The 22939-nt window shown below is 34.6% G+C and overlaps 1 protein-coding gene across 4 annotated transcripts in view; it reads right to left on the bottom strand.

Annotated features, from left to right (window-relative positions):
* Positions 1-4162: 4162 nt before the first annotated feature.
* A1CF (APOBEC1 complementation factor) overlaps positions 4163-22939 on the bottom strand; it is a 66430-nt gene continuing 47653 nt past the window's right edge. For 3 of the 4 annotated variants that reach the window (XM_016154357.2, XM_016154361.2, XM_016154359.2), the window contains 6 exons: positions 20526-20623; positions 16266-16536; positions 14154-14359; positions 11968-12104; positions 11105-11247; positions 4163-8189 (listed from right to left, as the gene is read on the bottom strand). In XM_016154357.2, coding sequence (XP_016009843.1) covers positions 8038-8189; positions 11105-11247; positions 11968-12104; positions 14154-14359; positions 16266-16536; positions 20526-20623 — 1007 coding nt within the window. In that variant the 3' untranslated portion in view covers positions 4163-8037. The remainder of the gene's footprint in view (positions 8190-11104; positions 11248-11967; positions 12105-14153; positions 14360-16265; positions 16537-20525; positions 20624-22939) is intronic. The other variant, XM_016154360.2, reaches the window with a different exon arrangement.

Here is a 22939-nt window from a genome sequence, read left to right as displayed (position 1 = left end):
ACTCAAGGGGATCATACAATAAAAGTGTGAATACCAGAAGGTAGGATTGGTGATACCATCTCTACTACAGCTCTACTTTCAATGAATGACAATGCTTCAAGAAATTCTGAGTTAAATTGACAGTTTCCTTTTAGTTGGTGAATGGGAGCCAAGACCTATAGGAATCTAGGATATGCCAGCCAAGTGCTAGATGATCTCATGTGTCTTACTTTATTTAACCCTCACATCTCCTCTGATGTGATGTAAATATTTGTGCCAGAGCCTGCTAATTTTCCTCAATATTCATTTTTCTATCCTTTCATAGTAAAATAATTTTTTATGGTTGCCCAGATAAAGACTACATTTCCCATCTTCTCTTGTACATAACTGTGGCCATGTGCCTAAGTTCTGGCCAATGGAAATGTAAAACATAGTGTATGACAACTTCCAATAAATCTCCTTGAGGAAAAGCTGGTAGGTGTCCTTTCTTCTCCTTCTTCTTCTTTGTCCTTCTTCTGTCCTTCTATTTGGAATTAAACATCATCATCTTAGTCCATGAGATTAAGATCATGCAAATAAAGAAACAAGAAGAAAGGCCTTCTGTTCATGACACTGTGAAACAAAATACCAGCATTGTACTTCCTTTTGGAACTTTTGCTCCGGGGACAATAAATTGCTATCTTATTTAAACTACTGCTATTTTGGATACTGTCACTGGCAGCCAACTGAATCCTAGCTAATTCAGAAGTTGGCACTTAGAATTGGGGTGCTACCTGTAACAAAAATAAAAATATGTGGTGTTGGCTTAGGGCAGAGTTGGCAAACTTTTTGTAAAGGGCCAGATGGCAAATAGTTTAGGCTTTGTGGGCCATTTATGATCTTGGTTACTTATTAAAAATTACATTTACTCTCAGAAGGTACACTAAAGAAGAGTTTCGTAAAAGATGCAAATGTAAAGAAATCACTAGAAGGACATTGTAGTGATAGGTCATTAATATTTATATATTTATTCAAAAAGAGTAAAACTTTAATTTTCAAGAAAGAAAAATAAATCAGCCACTCATATTGCTTTAAAACTTTATGATGGTATTTAAAAATTTAATTAAAATCATTTTTGACATCCTGGAATTACATTAGTCATTACAATATTGCATTATTTCTCATTTCATGTGATTTATGATTCAATGGTACCCGTTATGTTTATATCTTCCAAACCAATGATTATTTTCCTATTGAATAAATGTTGTAATTTTACTTAGTATATTTAGCTAGATCACAGAGTTCTATAAAACATTGTACTCAAAGTACAAAAATAAGTGCTTTATACATCCCCTTTAATACTGTTTTTGTTTCTTTTGGTACCTCAGCTAACTAACTTCACATAAATAAAGCCAATAATAAGAAAAAGGAAAAGAAGCAAGAAACCGTTTAACATCTAAAACTAGAAATGCATTTTACTGACAGTTTGTTTTTCATTAAGAGATAGGAGATAGCAATATCCTGCTATATTGCAGTCAGAAAAGTAGAAAAAAGAAAGACTGTAGGAAAGAATAAAAATAAAAATACCAATAACTGCATTAAATATTTAAACTAGTGATAATAATGGATTGATTTAAATAGACTTATCTGTAGTCTGTGATCCCAGAGATCTCTTAGGAATTATAGTAGAAAATGTCAAGTTTCAAAATAAAATTTACATTTGAAAAAAGTATGTATACTTTATTGCAAATTATTTATTGCAAAAAAATATGGGTATAGATGAGGCCTGTTAAATAGATTTTTGAATTTTATAAACACAAGTATATTTAGAAAACAGGTAGCTAATGACCAAAATGTTTTCAAGTAAATAAAAAAACATGGGTACTTGCTTACCAAAATTATAACTTAGTATGCAAATATCACAAATCAATGTTTTGAAGCTCCTTCTGGATCTCTACATTTTTCCTTTTTCTTTTTGAATAGTCTTTTATATTTCTCCTAGGGAAAATATTTGAAAATTCTTTTTATTTAAATAGCAATAATAATAGATCAAGATTTAAATTCACCTTTAACGAGGCTTATTGTACCAATCTAGTGTTTGGTAAGAATAATGGAAACCTAAAGTTAAGAACAGATTTAATTATTTTTGAGATTCTGACTAGGTGATGAAACCTAACAGCTGATGCACTTAAGTACAATTATATTCAGTTTTCAAAAATGTGGAATGGACCACCAGCATGTGCACCTCACTGAAGAAAAAATTTAAAAAGTATGTATTTGTAGTCACAGTTTCTGGCATAAAAGTAAGTGCATGGTAAATACAGACTGATCATATATTTATTGAGAATAGGTTGGTGGGCTAATAGCTATAGAGACTGTAAACTTTGTTTAATTCTCAATATTAGTAAAGAGAATAAAGGAAGAGTAAAAAGGAAGTTCTATAAAAAAAACATTTGTCAATATCACTTTCCATTAAAATCTCTATGGGATTATATGAGGATTTTTGGTGATGAATAGTTGATGAGCAATCATAATGGTGAAGTTAAATGCAAGCGTATTAGTGTTTGAATAAAATTGTAAGACACAGAAAAAGCTGAAAAGGCAATGTGCTTTTTAAGGTGAAGGTTTTCCTAGGAAGTTTTTTCTGTTTTGGGGTGTAAGTGGCTTGGTATAAGGAAGAAAGGAACCAGTAAATGTTTTACGACTTTGCTAATGCCTGGTGGATCTTGACCTGCCAAGCATGTGTCCCCAAGAGCTATCTCTCATCTTGTTCCTTGCCCAATCTAACGTAGTGGCTGCTAGCTCTGCCACTGAAGGCAGAACTCAGGACCCATAGCTCAGGCATAGTGGAAGGGAAAGTAGGACCAGAAAGGGGCTGGGTAGAGGGACAGCTTAATGGGGAGTAGATTGAGGGTAACTGTGGAGAAGATGATACATTTCTCTCCATGTATTGTGCCCTTACCCAGGCCAGAATGAAGTAATTGCACCCTTTAGTTTAAGCTGTATCTGCTATGGTGAGGATAAAACCAATTTTACCACATTAAAAAAAATGAGCCATAAAGATGGGTTACTATAAAATTAGTTGTCTTCACTGGTACACATTTGAGAGTAAGAAGGGCTATCACTAATATTTATAAAGTGGGACAATGGACATGAACCAGCACTGGCCTGGCACACCCAGAAGTATTGTCACAGCAGAGAGACATTTAATATCCCTGAGTGGGGTTGGCATTCTTCAATCTCCAAGAAGTTCCTGCTGGCAGCTTATTTTCTTTAAAGTGCTCTTTCTTGGTATCTCCCCTCCCCTTAGACAAAGTAACATAAGTGAAGAGAGAATAAGAGACAGTCTGCTTGATTTTTTTTCTCAACATAGGAGAAAAGTCTGCAAGGAAGAGGTAAAAGCAAAGCATTCTGTATTTTATTCCAGGTACTTTTAAATAAATGAAGGCTTCTGGTTTCTGAATTACTTTTTACTTCTAGATTGATTATTAATTACTCTTCACTCTCAGCTAAAGTACAAGATTTTCTTTTACCTTTCCTACAAAACTTAGGAGAACTGGAGATACATAAAGTCGGCAGTCCCTCAGAAATGAGTCTCTGAGTTTAAGGTAGATACGTCTGTCCCCATTAAACCTACACATTCTACATTCTATATAAACATTGTAAGAAAATGCTGGCTTTTAAAATGTTGGGCATTTGAGGGGCAGTAGAATTTTTTGCATCCATATTTTATTGAATAAAAAATATTTAAAAATGTTTTACTTCACAAGTAAAAAGAATATGGGAGTCAGAGAAATCTCATTTTCCTAATATTTTACTCATTTGAGTAGGACTTGCTTTGCTTTTTCCTCACATTGGCAAATACAAACTTATCACCTGGTGGACACATTAAACTTTATATGAATACCTCCTCGTAAAACTCAGAACATTGTCAAGGTATCTCTAGAATAAAGTAAAATTTCAACATCAAATTTGAAAATCAGTTTAACAAAACCCAGTAGATAACTGTTGCATATCAGGTGGCAATATTTCATGGCCCAATTTCTCTGTATTCTAATGAGTATATTAAAATTCCAAAATTATGTTATTAAACATTTTTCTTTTGAAATATTTATCACAAAGTTTACTCATGGTATCATATTTAAATTTTAGTTTTGTCTTTAATAGATAGATCTACAATATATAAAAATGTACCTATAACATATAAAAAGTGCAAAGTCTCTAGGTTAAGTTGTAGGTCTGGGAACTTCTATATGATTGCAAGGAGGGGATAAATGACCATGGGACACACCATTCACTTTTAAGTGTGTTACTGTTGGAAAATCTTATACAGGACTAGAGTTGCATAACAATAATAAACTTTACCCAACTTCCTAGCTTTAACTACAAACACAATTTACTCAAAATACTAACTTTCTTTATTGATTCTTATTCTCCGAAAGGTACCCTGGAGAATTTCCCTGTCCTCACAGATTCAAATTGTGACCTAGTTGTCCAAGACAGAACTATAATTGAACATAGAGTGAAAATAAACATAAATTAAAAATTATTTGAGGCAATATTTATGAAAAGCTAATCTATGTGATTGACAGAATGGGTCTAAAAAACTTTTAAGTCAAACTAAAGCTAATTTCCTGCATGTCTATTATTAGTACATAGTTATCATTTCATTTCCATCCATTATTAAAAGCTATGGAACTGTGGTTTGGAAATATGTCCTCTTTAATATTTTTTAAAGTCAATATTTTCTTAACATGAGGTAGCTTTCTAGCAGCATTTTAGGTGCTGTTATCCAAACGTAGTTTGGTTTGGCATGATACCAGTTCTGGGCAGGAGTGGGAGGGGAAAACTAGTCCTTTCGGAGAATTACATTGTATTGCAGTTAAAGGTGGTCTTTTACTTACATTAATGGGGTGGGAGAGAAGTACAGGAATTTTAGAAGAGGCAGCATTTTTACAGGTAAGAAAATAAATATCTACTCTCACTGCCATTCCATTTCCTCCCAAGTCACATTGACTCGTTTTAATTCCTAGTAAGCTATTAATTACCAAAATTTAGAATCCCAATTCTAATTTACTAGATGTTTCTAAATTATTGGTTTGGATGTTTTGTATTATCGCTAGACTCATTTTAATTTTTTTATAAAGAATTTTTTTTCTAGGCAGCAATACAGTAAGAAGTAACTGAAAAATGAAAATTGATACAAATTAGGTATGATAGGTATTAAATAGGTGTTAATTCTGAAGTCCAAAAATATAAACATCATACAAAATAAAACTTTGGTTCTACACATGATTTATAAACATCCCATTTTTTAAAGTTTTAAATTCACTATAGTAGGACTTGCTCTACATTACTTAACTTAGGCAAAGTAAATGCAAACATATGACATGGTAGACACATTGACACTTTCTATGAACATATTCTAATGGAATTCAAAGTATTCTCTAGATTTTACTAGAGTGAAGTAAAATTTGAGCAAAAAAATAAAACCACATCCACTCACTGAAATAAATCAGTCCTCAGGAGGTAAATGCCATGAATACTTTTAGTAAGTAAAGAGATTGTGTTCCAGTGGTAATTTTCTCGATACTTTGGTATTATTCTATTGTTGTACATGTAAGTCTTTGCTCTTAACCTTTTAAAAAAGAGATTATGATTTAATCTGTAATAATAATTTTTCTCATGAAGAGATTCCTGTATTAACTAATCGTCTGTTTATTTTGATTACATTGAAAATTCCTCTGGATAAAGCCTTCTATTTTGCATTGACTAGACATGTAGAATGTCATTTACCATTTATTTTTAAAGATTTTAAAGAACATTAAAACTTTTGCTCTTGGAATTTGGAATGCTTTTTTGGACCAAGTAGGAATTTGCCTGCCCACACTGTAATTATTCTCTTTGGGTATAAAAGGTGGTCAGTGAGGGGAGTCTAAATTTGGACTTACAAATTGCTTAAGGAGAAATTTTTCACTTTCTCATCTTTAGAATTAGTTTGACCCAAAGTTAGTTTGAAGCCAGTACAAATTAAATTCAAATTCACATTTTCATGAGATGAGTACATGTATAAAATATAATTTGACTATTTTAACTTAAATTTTCTTGTATTTTTCTTTTAACAAAAATGAAATAGAAAAGAAAAAAATATTAATGGATAGAGAGTAGAAATACAAAGAATATAAGTTTCCAAACTTAGTTGGAAGTTAGAATTACCTAAAAATCTTTAAAAAATACTGACCCCCAAGCTCTGACCCCAAGACATTCTGATATAATTGGTACGAGGTGTGATCTAGGCAATAGCAGTTTGAAAAGCTCTCCAGGTGTTTCTAATGAGCAGTCAAGTTTGGGAACCACTGTCCTCAGGAATATGAGAAGCAAAATGTAAAGCTGAAAACACAAGGCCTTTCAGAGTTTCAACTGTAGCACTGAGGCCTTTGATAGCTTATTGGAGTTAATAGAACTGAAAAGTGAAAAGGACTTTGTTATTGAAATTTATATGATTTTCATTGGAATCTGGTCTGATTTTGGATCACTGAATTCCATTCAAGGGTCGACAAGTTTTCTTTTTATGCCTTTGTACTTATGTTTTCCCTGGAGTCCTACAGAATTTTATAAGGGCCGAAGGATTTTTTTTTAATGGAAATTATAGTACTGTTATGTCTTAAAACCACAAATGAGACTGGAGAAGTAGTAAGAAGTATTTGGTATTTGGACTTTGACTCTTTATGCTTTGAAGGAAAAGCAACCATTTGTAAGTATTGCAAGAAAGTAGTGCCTTCTACTCCCCTCCACCCCAGTTTTTATAGCACCCTCAGACGTTCCTGGGGAAGAGGCCATAAACCCTAGGTACTTTTGGTAAGTAATACCATTGCTGAGTGTCTGAAGAATCAGCTTCTAATTGGTAGTGATGGATATAAGATTTTCCTGTGACAGTTCAAAGACCAAAGTACTCAGCTATATTAAATCTGTCTGATACTTATGGAAGTAAAAGGAAGGGAAGGTAGAGGATTTCTCAGCAGATTTAATATAAGTGGGTTAGAATAATAGTCTGATACTGAACCTAAGTTAATATAACTGCTTATGAATGCTAGATGGTGGTCTGGATACTGCAAAATGATCAAAGAAATAAATCTTTACTTCTCTCTTTGAAATGACATTTCAGCCAATTTGCTGAATAGTAAAAAAAAAGTAGGTAATATTCTATAGATGTGATTTACTTTTTAAAAATATTAGAGATGAGCAAAATGGGACTGAAATGAAAATAAATCAATAGGAACATATCAAATGTTAAAAATGAGAAAAAGTCATTTCAAGTTGTAATGATTATTATATTCGTGGTGATCCTTGGGAAGGTCAGGAGTCCTAGGGAAAAAGAGGTGTGGGCTAATGAGTTTAATAAACAATAGGCCTGGATTGGTTTAACCATATCTATAACATATCACATCAATTTCCAGGAAGTCCCCAGGGATTTTAGGGGACAGGGAGATCCTGGATGGAACTGACTGGATGGAAATTTTAGACGTGCAGTGATGCTGACTTCATCAAACTTTGGACAGTCTTTCACAAGCTTCAACCTGCGAACACGCCTGGTGTAGTGGCAATGAGGAACACATTTTGAAAAGCATCTTCCCACCTTTCCTCTGCCTTTTGTGGCTTTGTGTTATCACAAAAGCTACTGTGAGCCAGGGTTAAGACTCAAGTTTACTTGGATCCCTTTGTTATTACTGACTGCCCAAGTCTGCTCAGTCCCTGAACTCTTTCTGGCTAGAAGATCTCTCTCCACTCTATCAGGGGTTATAAACAGGCTTCCAAGATCCTCAGAAATCTTGGAAGAACAATTTTGGGGGGCAGTGACTCTTTAGCTTTCTATAAGACAAAAGGCTCCTTAATGTTTGATTACATTAGGAATAATGTTCTCATATCATCATTCTATGGTTAGTATAAGCTATACAGTCTGAGGAAAGGCATTGCTTTAGGAAAAGTATTATGTAGGACCATCAAGGGATGGGGTTGGAGGTTTATTTCTTCTATATAGAGTTTTGTGTGTCTTATTATTAAAATGAAAGACAGATCTCTTCAGAAAGCTCCATATCCATCCCCTCTGGCAGTCACTGCAAAAGTTGGGTAGACTTCGTACGTTGTATATGCTGCTAAGTCTTGTCCAAGGGTCACTGCTTGTTTGAGCTGGGCTGCAGACACAGGTGCAGTTGCATTAGGAACAGCATAGCCTGGAGGAGGAGACAGAGAACATTTCATGAAAAGGATTCTGGTTTGCTTCCTTTTGGCTTACCGTCTTCTTTTTTGAAATATGTCTATATTCTCAAACATCCATTTTAAAAGGTGCTCTCAGGGAACTCATTCATTAGGGTACAGTGTTCTCAAAGTGGGGTCAAACACACTTTACTCTTAGAGAATTGAAACATTGGGGATAAATTCCAAGAAACAGAAACTGAACAGGATGCTGAGTTGACTAAAGCTTGAGATTTACAGCTTTTACAGAGGGTCTCAGAATTTGTAAAAGAGGGGAGGATGGGCTGGCACATCTTGGGGGATGGGGCTCTGTGGGTCTGCTTCTCCTGCACCCCCAACTCTTACCTAAATGAAATGTTAAAAGCTGTTGCCTTTACCCAAAAAGGATGTATAGAGACTAGATAGACCAGCAGGAGAAATATTTAAAGTTTTAGCATGTTTTTATAGTATGGCACCATAAAAGCAAATAGCTAGCCTTATTTAGACCTAACTATGAAGGGCAAATAATATCTTCTTACCATACCAGCAAGCTGTCTTTGGTGTATTTAGAGGCCTTGATGCCAGTCCTCACTCTCAGAATACCAAGGGGTTTGACTGATAAGGAAATTATCACATGTCTAGTTGATTAATATTCACTTTTGAAGGAGAGAGCATAGCACTTATTATCTAAAACCAATATTTCCCTGTTAATGTTTTAGATCAAAACCTGGATGTTTCTGAGATGATCCAAAAAATATAAAAGATGACAGGAAAAAGGGAGACAAGAAAAGTATACCTGAGCAACAAATGGGGATCCGATTTAAAAAACAAAAGCTCATTTAGTTCGAGTGCTATGGAAATCTGCCCAATCCCAGACATATTGATTTCTTTCTGGTGGCTCCTCAGGAGGTGGTGGCAGGAAGCTGGCTGGACTATTAAAAAAATTAAATCCACTCTTTGGCTTGTGCACTTTGGGCAGTAATGCTGACTAATGCTCTAGTGAAGTTTGGTACATTTTCCAAGGATATGAGAAATGTGTTAACAATTACTTTCATAATTTTGGAAACGGTATTTCTAAAGTAAATGAGTAAGTAACTAATGTATGTGTGTATGTGTGTATAGCATAGATTTTTATCTCTAAGGGATTTCTAATTTTCTTTTCCAATTTGGCTGATTTCTTAAGTGTAAGAATATTTGCGTTTCAAACAGATTCTTCCCTTGTAGCCTATTGTTCTCTGCTTGATTCTACAGTAAGGTTATAAGAGAAGTTATCAAATTCTTAGGCATTCCCAAGACAACTCTCATGCCCTAAATATCTTTTTACTTCTTACAGGAGCAAATAAAAGTGAGGGTAAGATAAAACATTCTTGGGTAAAATCAAATCCTTTCAAATGTGAAACCAAATTTTAAAATTTCCCTGATAGATACTCATTTATTTTTATAGCACTTTAGTTAGGTGCCTTTAAGGTACAACTTTCTGCAAGATAAGGGTTCAACTTTTTTAAGAACTGAGAAGTCCTGGCACACATCTCCGATAGACAGACATGTCAACACCCTGTTTTATGGAGAGCAAGCATCAGGCGGATGGCCCCAGACAGCCCAGAGGAGATCTTGCCCTCCGCAGTGGCAGCTGTTGCCTTGGTAACCCCTCAGGGGCACACCACACATCTTCCTGTTCTACAGAACAAAGCTGGAATTGAGGTCACATTCGCATGTGAAGCATGATCAGTTCAAGCTCACTTGCCAGAGTGGAGGATATATTTGCAATTTTTGAGAAATAAAAGAAAATGACAGTGAGCTTCAGGTGTTATTAATGTGAGAAATACAGAGTTCTCCCACCTTCATATAACCAATTTATGAATTAATCAATCAATAGGAATGTCATTCTTCCAGGTCTAGTCAGAAATCTCTGATTTGGGTTTATGGGAGTATACTGACACAATGACAAGTCAGAATGACAAATTTCTCTTTAAAAAACCCAAAAAGCTTTTATTACTAAAAAAGTAGAGTTAGGCTAAATGCTGAGGAAAAGATTCCCAAAGAAATTTCTCATCTGGTCCCCTTTAATCTTTAGAGGACTCATTTTTAATTATCAGCGTTTGTTATGGGTATAAATAAATGGGGGAAAGTGTTTTAAATGTAACCCTGAAGGCATGTTGACCTACACATAAGCTTTATTTTAAGCAATCAGCATATGCAGTAGACCAAAATTATAGAATAGATAAAACAAGGTCTGATTGTGCACATATTGAAAGTATCTCTCTCTCTCTCTGTGTCTCACACACATAATTTTTGACATAAAATAATTTAAGAAAAATGTAATCTACATATCTCTTTCAAAAATCAAAGTAATAAGAATAAAATTGAAGATCAGAGTTGGGGAGGGAAGCCAAGGATTACTTAAAAACTGATGACTGTTGGCTGAATGACTTAATCTTTTCAGTACTTGATTTCTTCATCTGCACAATGGGCATTATGCTAGAACCTACCTACCTCTTGTGGTGTGGTGAGCATTACTGAGATAATATAAAGCATGTTGGCCGTTTAGGTGAGTGCCAGGCACATAGTTAGAGCTCAAGTAAATATTAGCTGTTAATAGGCAATTTCAACCTCTCTTGCTAAAAGTAAAAACCAAACCAAACTGAAACAAATCAGATGCAGAGAGACTGGTTCATTCAAGATCACACAGCTGTTAAAACTGGGACAAGATCAGACCCCACTTCTGCTCCCCAGCTCAATTCTCTTGCCTCATACTTTAACGGTTCACTTATCTGGCAAATTCTTTCTGGTCACAGATGGTGTGAATCAGATTTATTATAGGTGGAGTTCACAAACAACTCTGAGTCCAGTGTACCAAGAAACGAGTTTCCCAAACACTCTGCAGGGTGCCATTTCTGGTGCAATATTTCCGTACCTGGAAAAGCAGCAGCAGCAGCAGCTGTAGTGGGAGCGTCCACTCCATCAGTGGGAATGCCCAGGGTCTGCAGGGTATACTCAGCTGCGTATGTCTTTGCTTCATCCACATAGGCACTTAGTTTTGGAGGTGTGAAAGCGTGGCTAGAAAGCATAGGTCAGGGTAGGCATTTTAAACTTGTGCTTAGGAGACAAGTAGAAATCTAAAGTGGCATTAACTTTTTAAAATGATAAGATAATAGGTTTTTGTGTGAGTATTCATCATTCTCTTTGCTATTAAATCTTCTCAATATATAAACATGTAGGAATATTTGTGAACTGACCTACAACATCAGTGGTTGATAATATTCCTGGAGCAGACTTGTAACTCATTACATGATTTTTCTAAGGTACATGTGAAACACAATGATTCCTGAATTATGTAGAAATGCAAGCTCGAGGTAAAATCTGGAAGGTAACATTCACTAACAGAGAGGTAGTATCTTTGGTCCAAAATTTAAATGGCAGGAAATAATTTATTGTGTGTAAATGGCAATTTTATATTTTTCAATGAAAACACTATACAGAAAAAAGAACAGGCTATAGTTTTCATTTCTATTACATTTTATATCTACAGTTTTCCATTGGTTGATTATTCTATCTGATCTTCATTGTCTATATGAAATTTGAGGGCTTTGAGATGCCAGTCTCATAGCTGGCTAATATATCCCAACTACACATGTCAACATTTGCATTTAATAAAAAATGAGTAAATAGTAGACTTGAATATTTTTATCCTATTTAGATAGTGATACATTATACTTAATTTACAAGAGTCTCTTATTCTAAAATCTAAATGATTAGGAATTTGGAGAATATACCCACATTGCAGGATTCTGGCTGGCCAGCGCAGGAATGGTTACTTTGTATAAGAATAGCTGTCTTTGATCTTGTCCAATGGCAGAGTGCAGTTGATATACTGGCAGTCCCCAGTTATTTTTCTGACAAATTTCTTCTAATATCTACAAGAGTAAAAAAATGATTTTCCTTTCAAATGTCACATTTGCATTATTTCTCCAGCTTTCAGATTTTAAACTCTGTTCTTCATAGTTTAAGCTAATATGAGAAGATATAAAATGCCACATGGTTTAATGACTCATTAAAATTTAATATGAACTCAATTTGAACTCCATTTAAAATGTTAGATCTATTAATTCATAAAAATCATTTTCACACTATTTATTCTAATATGTTTTTAGTTTAGTCCATTAGCTTTAACTTTTTACCAATAGTTTGATTTTATGATTTGTTTGATATATTTATTCCATTTAAAAAAAATGATATTCTAGTATTGTGTGGCTAGATTTACTCATTGTTACTCTCAACCTTCTGTTTATAATGGTTTAGAGAAAATAATCAAGAATACAGTATATTCTTATTTCACATTATTTATCATAAGGTTTTAATTTCACATTTTTATAAACATAGGGTTTAAAGTTTAATGGATTAGTATTTATTGATGAGCATTAATAGATTAGTATTGACAGTGGCAACATCTTTATAAAACACCACTTCTGGTTTTTTTTACAACGAACTGATTTATAGCCTCTTCCTGTATTTTTTTCTTCTTGTATTATTCCAAAATGAATTGTGCCTAAAGTCATAAATTTTCTTCATCCTGAAGCCAATTTTGGGTAGCCCACAAGACCCAATGCTCACAATAGTAAGCAGATTCAGTAAAATGTACAAAAAAAAAAAAGGCTTGAGTCTAAAAAAATAACTCTTTGGGATAGGATAATGTCCCAGGATGAATCAATCTATGGATTATTATCTATATATTAACCATTTATATATCTTTTTTGGGAAATGTCTCTTCAGATCCTTTGTACATTTTTTAATTGGATTACTTTTTTTTGTGCTATATAATTATTGATAGCAAGGATTGTGTTATATTCACTTTTTCATCCTCAGAACCTAGCATAATGCATGCCCAATCAATGGGTTTTGAACAAATGAATGATTGCTTTTTACCAGTCTGATAGGCATTTTTTTTAATTGACTGGTAGGCAATTAAACCTTAGATGAATTAATTTGTGTGTATAAGAAAGCCATTAATCTAATAAAAAAATACTGATGATGAGCTTTTAGAAAACCAAGTTTTCTATTTGATTGCAACAGTAAAGCTATGTCCATAAATTTAAGGCTTATACCATTGGAATGAGAATAGAGAAGTTTTCTTTAGAATACACAAATTGTAGCTCTGAACAACTGGATATTCAGCTAAAGAGTCTCTGCAGAGAGATCAGTATTCATTGTACATTCACAGGAAATGTCTAAGGGTTAACATGGATCCTGTTTTGTGTTATTTTAAAGCTTGTTTTATACTGTTTCCATACTGGAACAACTTTTATAACTTTTAAGTTTCCAATAATAAAAACCACAACCTCCTACAGGAACCTGACAACTTAGGACTGTGAAATAAAAGCAATAAAAAGTCACCACAATGCCATTGTCCAAATATAATTACTGTAGAAGACTTAATTTGATATGAATATGGCACCTCATAGTTAATATGAGTAATGATATCATCATAGATGGTATGATGTTTTCTCTTAAATGCTGTATTTTCAAGAAAAGAAGTTCTAAATGGTCTTTTTCCTGTCATGACTACTCTTCATTTGCTAACCAACCTGGCTCACACAAAATTAACATTTATTTTGAACTGAGCTTTGCTTCATATTATTTTATTTAAGGTATTGGTTGATAATTCTTAATAATTCTCAGAATCTTTCCATTTTAGCAGAAGATAATTTAAGGTGCTGCAATTTATAACTAAAAAAAAAAAAAAAGACCCTATAATAGAACAACGAAACTCAATACTTTCGCAGTATGTTATGCTAATTAATCTCTCTCTATATATATGTACACACACACACACACACACACACACACACACACACACACTCTAAAACAATACCCTAAGTTGGGATTAAGTCAAATCATTTGATGAAAAGTGAATAATGGTCTTTGGTTCAACTTTAAGAAACCATTTCTGGAATAAGATTACCTACCTGAGGAGCAAGTTTAATTCCTTGGGGTTTTAAGGTGACAGGATTCATTGGGGTGAGTTCCATCCCAGGTAAAAGGTCATAGAGTTTGTCTTCTTTCTTGTCCCCTTTGACCTGGTATCCACGACCCAGGCCTGTGTATGCCAAATAGCCACGGCCGCCCAGTCCTCTCACTCCCGCAGCCCCTACAGGTACATTCATGTAAATTTCTAGGAATGTAAGAAGGCATTAAACTGAATCAAACCACCAGAAAATCACCCTGAATCTTACTGTAATGGAAAAGTTAGCCCAAGCAACATTGATTATTGCCCTGAAGATGAGTAGAAAACTCTAGGATTCTAATGTAATGAAACTCAACATAAGTTGGGGTTCACCATAGGTGTCTTTTTTTTTTTTTTTTTTAACTATCTGGAAGAAAGCATACATACTAGCAAAGCTATCAATAAGTACACAAGCAACTTTATAGCTTTGGTTCAGAGAAAAATTTTGCAGTTTTTGTCTTCAGTTAACCTTTTGTTGACATTTTTCTGTAGAATAATAAATGTCGAGAAGGTGTTTTTTTAAAACATCCTACCATGATATGACCACATATATTAAAATCAGTCCTGCATTTTTGTCATTAATCAGTAAATCAGAAATAAATTCTAGCTTTCCAAATAATTCCATTCCCACTGACCTGTTGGAAAACATTTAGAAAGCATTTTAAGTTCACCATTTTCTTTGTTATGCTCTGTCAATGTGAGGAGTAAATTTCCATTGAGTTTCATTAATAGATTCCTTTTGATTTTTTTGTTTTGCTACTTTGATTTTCTAATGGTAGCATTAAGATAAAAATATTAAATTGATTACCCTTCATCCATGTATATCATTCATTGATTTCTTTCTTGTTATAAGATAGATATTTTTTCCCTTGAAGTAGAGTTTTTTTCTTACATTACAACTGGTTGAAACTTATATTTAATGGATGAGTTGTTTAATGATGAAATTTTAGATTATAAATGCATAATATTTTAGTGGTATAATTTGTCATCATATAGACTGATTACCCTGAAGGAAATTCTGATGATGTCTTTTGCATTACAATTTTGAGGAAAGTGACCATATGGAAATTTTAAGGCTGTTGAAGACTAGAGCTCTTAAAATGGTCAGTTCAGTTCTCCTGAAAAATAGTAAAAGACAGTAAGATAATTGTTTCCACAGTAATATGGACATGCCCCTTTGCTTCAACATCAAACCCAAGAATAGATTTAAATACACAGTTTGTTGCTGAATTGCTTAGACTGGTGTCATATTTGGAAGAGAGAACTGGGCATTGCCACCTCCTAGCAGAACAACTCTGAAGGATCGCATTAGACAGACAAACTAATTTCTTGAAAATAAGAAAATTGCTTTTCTTATTTTTAATATTGCTTGATCTGAGCTTAGAAAACTGCTTTAACATTTAGAATTCTTATAGGATTCAATAGGAAAGACTTATTGTTTGTCAGATTGAGATTTTCCCCCCTTCTATTTGTGCTTTATTATTTATTTACCCATATCCTGAAGAAGTGAATTGATTTCCTTATTAGTGTGGCTTTTTAGAAGATATTGCACATATTTCTTGATGGAGGTAGATGAGAGCATCTCATATATCTATTAGGATCTATTTATGATAATTCATTATTTATAAATTAGGATGACGCCACTGAGTCACTATCAAATACACATGTGCTTTGACATGTTTTTGCTATTTGAGGTAATTAGTTTCCATTGGACCATTCTGCTCTTGGAAGTTTTATAATGTCACATATGACTGCAATATGATGATTCAATGATAAGAGAGAAACTAACAATTGTAAACCTGAGTTTTAGTTTGCACAAATTTTATGGGTCTATGCAAAGATCAAATGTTTGCAGACTCATTTGTACTATGTCATGTCAAAGTTTTCTTAATAACCAGTTGTAATGTGAAAAAAGATTCCTATGGAAGGAAAACTACTTATATAATATTTGATTTTTAATAAACAATTTTCCAGTCCCTTTCTCCGAGTGGACCCATATAATTTGGCTAAAGCTATCACAATGCAAATCATTTGAAATTATAGTTATTCTAAGGCAAGAACCGATTAGTGTTACCTCTAACAGAAGGGGCTCGGATGATGGCCCTGTTGCCAAGATGTCCTTTGGTAGCTGGGAAATGAAAGCTGGGAATTGTATAGGCCTGGGGGCCATAGAAGACAGGAGCTCCAAGGTACGTTGTAGTGGGATCGTAAACATGGCCCAAAGAATAGGTGTATTCTCCTTGCAGCATGGTGCCCCTTCCACCTGTGCCTCGGGTGTACCTAACATAACTGTCCTTGTCCACTGGTTTGGCTAGAGTCACTTCGATGGGGGAACCATCCAGCACCTGTTGTAGAGAGCCAGGAAAAAACAGCATGAGAAGATATGAAGACAACCAAGTGTGGGTGAGCCCTTGTAATGCACCTCCTTCAGTATTAGCCTATTTGCTGCTGTGTGTATTGGCTGTTTCAATTATATGTATCTTGTCTCTTTATGAATTGGTGTTTGTGTGCCAGTGAAATTTTCCCTGAATGGTTTTGTGGAGAAGTGGACTATAAGCTACCAACAATTTTGATAGTGACAAATAGGCTACTGTCCATTAATGTATTGATTATACATTTATTATCTGAATATAGTCACTGAGATAGAGAATTATATAATATTTTTAATGTAATATATGCTCTAAATTTCATATTTATAGAATATATAATTCTAAGACATTTTAGGTTAACAATGGGTGGAATATAATCTCCACTACCTAGCAAAGTACAATGAAGGTAAAAGGAAACCAGTAAAGAGATCTTATCAATTAATATCTTTACATGGGCAGCCCAGTTAGGCCTTTCTGGCTGCTAGTCAGCTAAATGTTCTGTTCTTTAGAGCAGCTCCACAATAAGTAAGTTTTCACTGGGAAAGGGGAGAGGTTTAAAATGTGGCTCTACTCAAAGAAGAGGCACCTGTTAGGCTATTACATTGTCCCCCACAGGTATTTTTTGTGAAGCAACCTTTTGATCTGCTGAACAGTTGGGAAGTGCCAGACAGGGGTAGCGGGAACAGTGTTGAGATTTTTCAAGTCAATCATACCTTAAAACTAGTTCTCAAGAACTATCGAAATGGTTTGATTCTGATACCAATTTTTGACCTTGCAAACAGTTCCAGATGTTGAAGATGATAGCTGTGTGCAACTCACTTCTGTGTATTGTTTACATACAGAAGAGACAAAGATGGCTCTCAACAAATACTGGGTAGATTAATGTATTTCTTATCAAGGGACCAAGTGTTGTGAGAAAGCACTTATGGCTTCTTTCAAATAAGAGTATGAAGAGCCTCTATTTTCTATAGAGAAGCAATATAAAGTATACCTGCAGAAATTCCCTTTCACAGCAGCCGAGTGCCCAATGTGGAGCATTGATGTCTGCTGGGCAAAGCTTATGCTTCATAGTCATCCTGACCATTTTGTTCAGCCTCTGGGATAACTTGTCCCTAATTCTATGTATTTATCCTACTTTTTAGTAGCAAGAGACAGTATGAAATATGTTAGATGGAACACACTGAGAGATAGAATCTAGCTGATAGTCAACTGTCTTATATTGATGTTGACATAATTAGAAGAAATAGACTTGGGATATTGAAGGAATGGGTGAACTCAGATATAAAATTCTTTATATCTTCAGGCCTGTCATAAAGAAGATGAGAGACCCAAATAGGTCTCTGCTGATAGGGACTTCCATATCAAGAGACATTGTTAATGGAATGATTCTTTATTGCAAAGTCAGATTTCTTACCGTAATAGATTTTGTTCTGCACTCCTTTGCCACTCCAACAGTGTTTTAAACTCAGTCTTGTATTTTAGTTATTTGGTTTAGACATTTCAAGAGCTAGAAGGATATCTGATTAATCTGTATAACCCTGGCGCAGCAAAATTTCTTGCACATCATAGATGTCCGCACATATTAATGGAATAAATGAATAATCACATCCAAAGCTCAATTCATTACCTTTCTCTTCAAATATGCTTCCTTTTATGGCTTCCTTAAAGTATTGTTTTAGTTTCCCATATTGAAAATCTATGACTCATCTACCTTTCTCACATGTTTCCACCCAGTTCCTGGGACCTTTGGATTCACCCCCCACAGTCCTGTGTAGAGCTCTCATCTATATTCCATTCTCTCCCTAGTTCAAGCCCTTATTATTTCCATTTGAGTGACTATAATAGCTTTTTACATCTCTTTTCCTACTCCATAAAATTTCAACTCCTAATAGATTAAGTTTTCTAAGTTGTAAATATGATCATTACTCTACTGCACAAAACACTTCAGTCTCATCGTGTCTAACAAATTAAATATAAATATCCATATACATATTCAGAAGCCTTTATAGTTCCAAGGCCAACTTACTTTTGATTTTCCTGTACCACATTATATTTAGTTATAATATTTAATGTATATTTAATAATAATATTAAATATATATTTAATTACATAATTTATGTATATATTACTATAAAAATATCTAGCTGTAAATATATGTAGCTTTAAAATTTTGAAAAATTTGAATATTTCCCATTGTAATTGTTCCAATTTTTTTGATTATTTATAATCATATATAAGTATTTAATTCAATAATATAATAAGTAATCATAAATTAGCATTTAATTCATAATTATCCCTTTCAGCAATCATTATGTATACTTTGGAATGTTTCCAAATTGAGTATGTCTAACCTGCAAGTTATTTTCAAAGTAATAACATTTTTATGATATTAACTGTAATACTCAATGATGATGAAATAACTTTTACTTCATAGACATGTATCGAAATCATTAATTTTTGCTTTGCAGTTTTCTTTTTGTATTCTGAAATTAGCGCTTTTTTTTTTTCTCAGGACTCAAACATTTCTGCGGGTCTTGGAGGAGCTCTTATACCTAGGCCCCGCTGTGTCTGAAGAGTCTAGGCTGAGAGATCCTCCCTTTGTTCTCCAGATATACTCCCTATCGGTCTTCAGCCTCTTTGCCCTGGGAGAGTGCTCTACGTGGAGTCCTATTCAGGGCTCCCAGACTCCTGGATTGTGATTGGATCTGGCCAATGGGGAGCACTGGGGGAAAGTCGGAGAGAGAGAAAACAGAATTTGGGCCATTCCTTCTGGCTCTCTCTCTGAGAGGTTACGTTGACCTGGATGTGTCCCTTGACCAAAGATCACTACTTCCCTTAAAGAGAACTGCTCTATATGACCCTCTCTCCTTTAGGTTTCCCATTAATTCTCCAGCTCCTTTGTCTCTGACTCCAGGAGTGCCATGAGCCTGAGGTTTCTGCACTTTCTCGTTTGATCCCTGATGCCATACTCAAACTTTTGTAATTAGTCTCTTTGCCCTTTGTCTCCTGTTAGGACTGACTGCTGCACAGCCTAAGAGGTCACATAGCCCTATGTGTATTATGTTATAACCACAAAGATCTACTTATACTGTTCTCCAGTCATATGTGACTTTTCAAATTCTCTGCCTCCAAAGTTGCCTCTCCTTTTTCCATGTGTTTCTCTCTCTCTCTCTCTTTTTTTGAATTTTGCCCAACTTTCATGGCTTCTCTTAGATATCTTCTCATATCCATAAAGATTTTCTGATTCTTCAGGAGCCACTTCTCCTTCCTTTGGACATTCTCGCCATTTTTATTTTTTTAAAAAATGAAACTTATCTGTACTTTGCAAAGGAGTTTGTTTACCTGTCTTACTCTTTTGGCAAAGTTTTAGCTGACAACCATCTTTGGTTTGATTCTTTTTGTATTCCAGACATTATTTTGCATGAATTGTGTTCTATGGAAGTACTTGAATGTTTATTGAATTGGTAAATAAGTGCTATATTGATTTCTACACACACATTAGAAATAAGAACATAGAAATTTTCCACCGGAGGTTTTAAGCCTTCCAGAGTTGGAAGATCAAACTCTGAAGGGCAGATCATAACAGCTACCATGACATTTTTTTCTGATCATTAGCCTCTAAAACACTGCACTACAAAGGTAATAATCTCTTTGAAGTAATGATTAAATATTGGAATGGGGGGAAAAAAACTTTGAAATACTCTCCCACAATCCCCTCTTCCTCAAGAAATCGAGGGCCAATGACTTGTCCAAATCAGCCAAAATTAGAGATAGAGTTGGACATACAAACCCCATCTTCAATGTATTTTTCCATCACTTTTGTTGATCTTAAATGCACTGAGGCAGCCATATCAGAGATGGAGGAAGCCTGAGTGAGACAGATTTATAGGGTTGTTCTTTTGAATAAAATTTCCACACCAAACTTTGATGGAATCCATATATATCTTTCCTTTGTCTGACATTACCTTTCCATTTAAAGCTTTCATAGCCTCAACTGCATCTTCTCGGTTATTGAAGTGCACGAAAGCATAGTCTCGGATTTTCTTCACTCTCTCCACAGCACCTGTAAATAGAGTGGAAGTATTATGAAAATGTTGTTAAATAATATTGTTTCTTACTCGATTTAGAAAATAAAACTTTTGCCTAAAGTGACATTAAAATGGAAACTTGTTTAACATTAATTTGTTAGCACTTTAGCATGCCAATTACCTTTTAGTTATTCTCACTTGGGTATATCTTAAGAGACCAGGTTTTCTTCTCCTATACTTAGTTTCTAGAGAAAAATACAGTATGGAATCCTATGCTAGGGAGGATCAGGAAAGAGGCAGGTTCTCCTTTCTTCCTCCCCCAATCAAAGTTCAGTTATCCTCTTACATCCAACGTCACAAAACAATTAGAGTTTCTATTCTACCACATGGTTCAGTGGTTATTCCTTTCAAATTCCGATAGTACTGTAATGTAAGGATAATTTAAAAACACTGAAGTCTTTCTGTTCTCTCTTTCCTCAGCATACAACCCTTGACTTCTGATGATGGTGGTTGTATAAAGTAAAATGTCTCTCCAGTCTGAGAAAATAAATAAAAGTATCTGAGACCACGAAGCATGGGACATGTTATTAACTTTTTTTTTTCTTCACCATCAGGTGGGATAATTTTTGTGACTCCACCCCATGGCTTGTCTTGGTAATTGAGAAGTAAGAAGTGGGCCATGAGGACTTTTACCCTTCCAGTCTTTGCCCTATTCATTTTGTAGTGCAGTCCTCTTTCTAGTACCCTAAGAACAGGCTCTGCTTCAGAGGCACCTTGGTATAGTCTTTACTCAGTTTCTACCTTGTGCCTTATACACAGGGGCCAGTCAGGAAACATACATGGAATGAGCAAATACTATCAGTCAGTTCACATTCCAACTTCTATCATCCACATTAGCTGAATGGAATTTCAGATGATAATGGATTTAGGTGTTCTCAAATTCACCTTGTAGATGTTGAAATCGGCTTGCATTTTTGAGCAATAATGCCCAACTGCCTGTACATAGTGAGGCAGTTAATCATTTGCAAATGCTATATTAGTAATGGATTTATAACTGGTGATATGGCACCACACCGTATACTAAAATAGCAGGGAAGGCAGAGTCCTGAATATGGGAAATAGACAAATGCCTCGCAAATCTTTACAAAGGGAGAAATAATATCCTTACTAATCACCTTTGGAATGAATCATCGGCTTATTCTGTTACACCTGACACAGCACCCAGAGTTGGAAACAGGCAAAATGACTATGTGAAGTGAATATTCTCAGATACACTAATCCCACAAGATGGTTTGCCAAAAAATGGGATCCATGGTCCATGTATATGGGAGATCTGGCATCCTTTATCTCTTCTTTTAGAGATGTTCTAAGAATATTAGAATGTTAAGGACTCTGATAAGTTCCATGGTAAAAAAAAAAACAACTGGTGTTTATAAACCTATTTGACCATAGACCTTTTAAATCAGTAACATCTCCTAACAGTTTATAGAATTAATGTTTTGCAGAACTGGCTTTGGGAAGTGCTTTTTTGGACATTGTTTCTTGAAATGCTTTACCTATTTCAGTGCTATAGTTCCAAATGAGCAAAAAGAGGTGGAAACTCAATCTCATGGCTTAAAATTGATATTGAAAGTATTAGCAAGATGAGCAGCAACTAGTTATTCCCGTCCACCTTCCCTCTTTTCCTTTTCCTTCCTCTTCACCCAAATGAATTTCCCAGAATTAATGGTCACCTCTTTATTTATGTACCTAAAGTCACAATCATATTCCATTAGACCAGTGATTTCCAGGTGGGAGAACTTTTGTCCTCCAGGATACATATGGCAATGTACGGAGACATTTTTGGTTACTACATCTTGGAGGTTGCTACTGGCATCTAGTGGGTGGAAGCCTAGGTTCTGCTAAACATCTTATAATGCACCGAACAGTCTTCTACAACCAAGGATTATTTGGTCCTCAAAAATACTGCAGTTGGGAAACTTACATTAGTTTATAGGTATGACCATATCTTTATTCAAACAGTAAATGTGTATTGAGCATCTACTGTGTTCCAGGCACATGAATAGGGACTAGAGAGACAACAAGAGCAAAAAGAATTCATGGAATTTATAGTTTGGTGAAAGAAACATATATTTATTAAGTAATCACACAGATAAATGTAAAATAATATTGATAAATGTTATAGGACCATATAACCCTATTTTCTAACCCATAGACAGGAATATAGCTTCAGTTATCTGCATGCAATTATGAGAATGATAAATGGAAGCTATCCTATTTTAAGTTATGGGGAGTCATCTTAAGTATAAGTGTTTTAAAGTGTATTTTTTAAAAAGTAATCTTTTATGGTA

Source organism: Rousettus aegyptiacus, unplaced genomic scaffold (genome assembly GCF_014176215.1).
Source record: "Rousettus aegyptiacus isolate mRouAeg1 unplaced genomic scaffold, mRouAeg1.p scaffold_m13_p_6, whole genome shotgun sequence".
In the NCBI taxonomy this organism is placed as follows: Eukaryota; Metazoa; Chordata; class Mammalia; order Chiroptera; family Pteropodidae; genus Rousettus; species Rousettus aegyptiacus.
This window is presented reverse-complemented; position numbering and strand designations above follow the sequence as displayed.